Raw genomic sequence first — 2975 nt, forward strand, 5'->3', positions numbered from 1 at the left:
CCCCCACACACACACAGATTTCCATAACGTTGCCAGGTCAGCAGGCAGCACCACACCCATTGAGAACCATGGGACTAGGCCATGCTGTCTAATGCCAAGATGTCTTGTTTATATTTTTGTTTTAGATAAATGCAATAGAGTTCATTTCCATTTGCCATATAGATGGCAGTTCTTGGATGGAGACAAATGGAAGGATTTGGACAAAATGGAGCTTATCGAAGAAGCATATAGCAATCCCAGAAAAGACAGGTAGGAAATAATTTCACTTGGGTCTGCTCTTACCTCGTCTTTTCTGTGTGGTATGGGAAGTTTAGACACAGCAAGATTTAGTTTCAATCACACACACACACACACACGAACATTTAGTATACAGCCTGGTCTGCAGGTAGGAACTCTGGGCTGGGAATTGGAAGTTGATATTTATACTGGTAGTTTGGTGCCCGCGTTCTCCCACCTTCTCTTTTAAGGGAGAATCTGTGGGGAAGGAGGTGGTGGTACCAAGTGAGTTCTGAATTTGCTGTTGAGATTGATCACGTACTTATATCCTCCTTGATTAGTATGGAAAAGTGAGAGATAATCATTTGTGAAATTTTAGCCTTTGCCTGTGAAGTTGTATGGCTGAACTGCCATTTATCTAGCCTTTAACTTCCTTATTTTTATAAGTGTGTCCCCCGTGTTTTACTTAGTTCAGAGTAAATGAGGAAGTTCTGGGTAGCCTTATTTTCAAATACTTACCATCTTGGATTGAACTTGCTACAATATGTTGCCACAAAGAGAATTTGAGTCTACTTTTTGAGTAGATAAAATAAATTTGTGCTTAGAGTCCAATTATGTACAAATTGCTACTGGCAAACTATGTGAAACAAATTACTCCCCTAGGAGGATTAAATGGCTGACAAAACACCCTCTCCACTTCCTTCTCTTATTCTGAGGCAAATTTACACATAGTGAAGTGCATATAGTTCAGTGAATTTGACAGATGCATACACTCGTGTAGCCAACACTGATCCGAGTATAGATAATTTTCCTCACCCCAGCAAATTTCCTCCTGTCCCCTTCCAGTCAATGCCCACACCCACAGGCCACCCCACTGCCCTGATGTCTATTACCATAGGTTAGTCTTGCCTGTTCTTGAACTTCATCTAAATGGAACCGTACACGGGACTATTGTGTCTAGCATTTTTCTCTCAGCACTCTCTGCGACTCGTCCAGGTTGTCCTGTCTCCTGGTGCACATGTGCACGGGCTTCCGTTGAGTGATGTTCGGGGGTGAAACTGCTAGGGTTGGGCTGGGGTTCATCCTCAACTCTGCCTGGTGATGTCAAACTGTTTTCCAGGTGATTGCGCCACTTTCCACCTCCGTTAACAATCTGTAGTGTCACTACCTAGTGTTTGATATTATCATCTGCCATCTGAACTTTTCCCAGTCTGGGGGTGTAACTTGGTATCTTCGTTTGCATATCCCATGAGGTAAAGTGTTTTCCATATGTTTGTTGGCCATTTATGCTGCTTCTGCTATGAAATGTCTGTTCTAGTAGTTTGCTCATTTTGGTGGGGCTGGTTGTTGTGGTTTTAGTTAGTTATTTAGTTTTAGGAATTTAAGAAAATTTCTCTATTGAGTGTGTGTTTAAAATAAACTCTTCCTGTTAGGTTATGGTGTCTTTTAGTAAAGAGAAGTATTTATTCGTCTTTATTTTATATTTTTTGTGTCATAAGAAATCCATCCTTATTCCAAGACCATAAAGAAATTTTCCTGAATTTTCTTTAAAAAGTCTTAAGATTTTAAGGACTGTATTTAATTTTGCCCTGCCTGTGGTAAAGTATGGATGGACCCAGTTTCATTCTTATGCGGATGAATTACCAGTTTTTCCAAAGACCACCTTTTAAAAATGTATTTAATTTAAAATTTTAAAAATTGTAGAATATACATAATAAAATCTGTCATCGTAACCATTTTTTAAGTATACATTTCAGTGGCATTAAATACATTTACATTGTGCAGCCATCATCATTAATCATTTCCAGAAGTTTACTTTTAAATCCAAACAAAACAGAGCTAAATTTGTCACGATATTAACACATTTTATAGCTTATTTCCAGACTCACGTGCCAAATGCTACTATTTTAAAGTAGTCCATCTTTTCTCCACCTATTTTCAGTGCCGCCTATGTCAGGCACCAGTTAGTAAATACACACCCAAGTCTGTGTCTGGCTGTTTTATTGGTCTGTTTGTATCAATAGCAAACTATCTTACCTTGTAGAACTTTTTAGTAAATTTTGACATCTGGCAAGGCAAATCCTGACCTTGGTTTTCTTCATATTGTCTTAGTTCCTTTTGGTCTTTTGCTTCTCTTTAGAAATTCGAAAATCTCAGTTTTCACAAAAAAACTCTGTTGTGACTTTTTAAAATTGAAATTGCATTGACTACTGTCAGAGGAGAACTGACATCTTTATGATGCTGAGACTTTCATATATATGATAGCATCTCATTTGTTTAAATCTTCTTTGATATTTTTCAGTAGTTCTATAATTTTCTTCATTAAAGTCTTGTATATCGTTTGTTAGATTTTTTTTTTCCTTAGGGATCTGTTAACTTCTTTGCTTAAAATTTTTTAAAAAATATCTTTTCCCCCCAGTTTTATAGAGATATAACTGACATACAACACTTGTATAAGTTTAAGGTGTATATCACAGTAACTTGACGTATGTATATATTGCAAAATGATTACCACAATAAGTTTAGTTAACATCCATCACTTTATATAGTTATAAAAAAATTTTTATTTCCTTGTGATGAGAACTTTTAGGATCTACTCTCTTAACAACTTTCAAATATACCATACAGCATTATTATTATTATTATTTTACCGTACGGCATTATTAACTAGTTATCATGTTGTACATCCCCAGAAAAAATATTTTTTTGTTATATTTTTTCGTGATATCCCATAGAAATGCAGTTGACTTTTATGTAAT

At 36.3% G+C, this 2975-nt stretch overlaps 1 protein-coding gene across 1 annotated transcript in view; it reads left to right on the forward strand.

Annotated features, from left to right (window-relative positions):
- The window catches only part of PARP12 (poly(ADP-ribose) polymerase family member 12), a 34401-nt gene that overhangs the window by 13865 nt on the left and 17561 nt on the right, over window positions 1-2975 (forward strand). The window contains exon 5 of the mRNA XM_039860820.1: window positions 126-249. Within this exon, the coding sequence (XP_039716754.1) occupies window positions 126-249 (124 nt within the window). The remainder of the gene's footprint in view (window positions 1-125; window positions 250-2975) is intronic.

Source organism: Pteropus medius, unplaced genomic scaffold (assembly GCF_902729225.1).
Source record: "Pteropus medius unplaced genomic scaffold, Ma_sr-lr_union100, whole genome shotgun sequence".
Taxonomy (NCBI): domain Eukaryota; kingdom Metazoa; phylum Chordata; class Mammalia; order Chiroptera; family Pteropodidae; genus Pteropus; species Pteropus medius.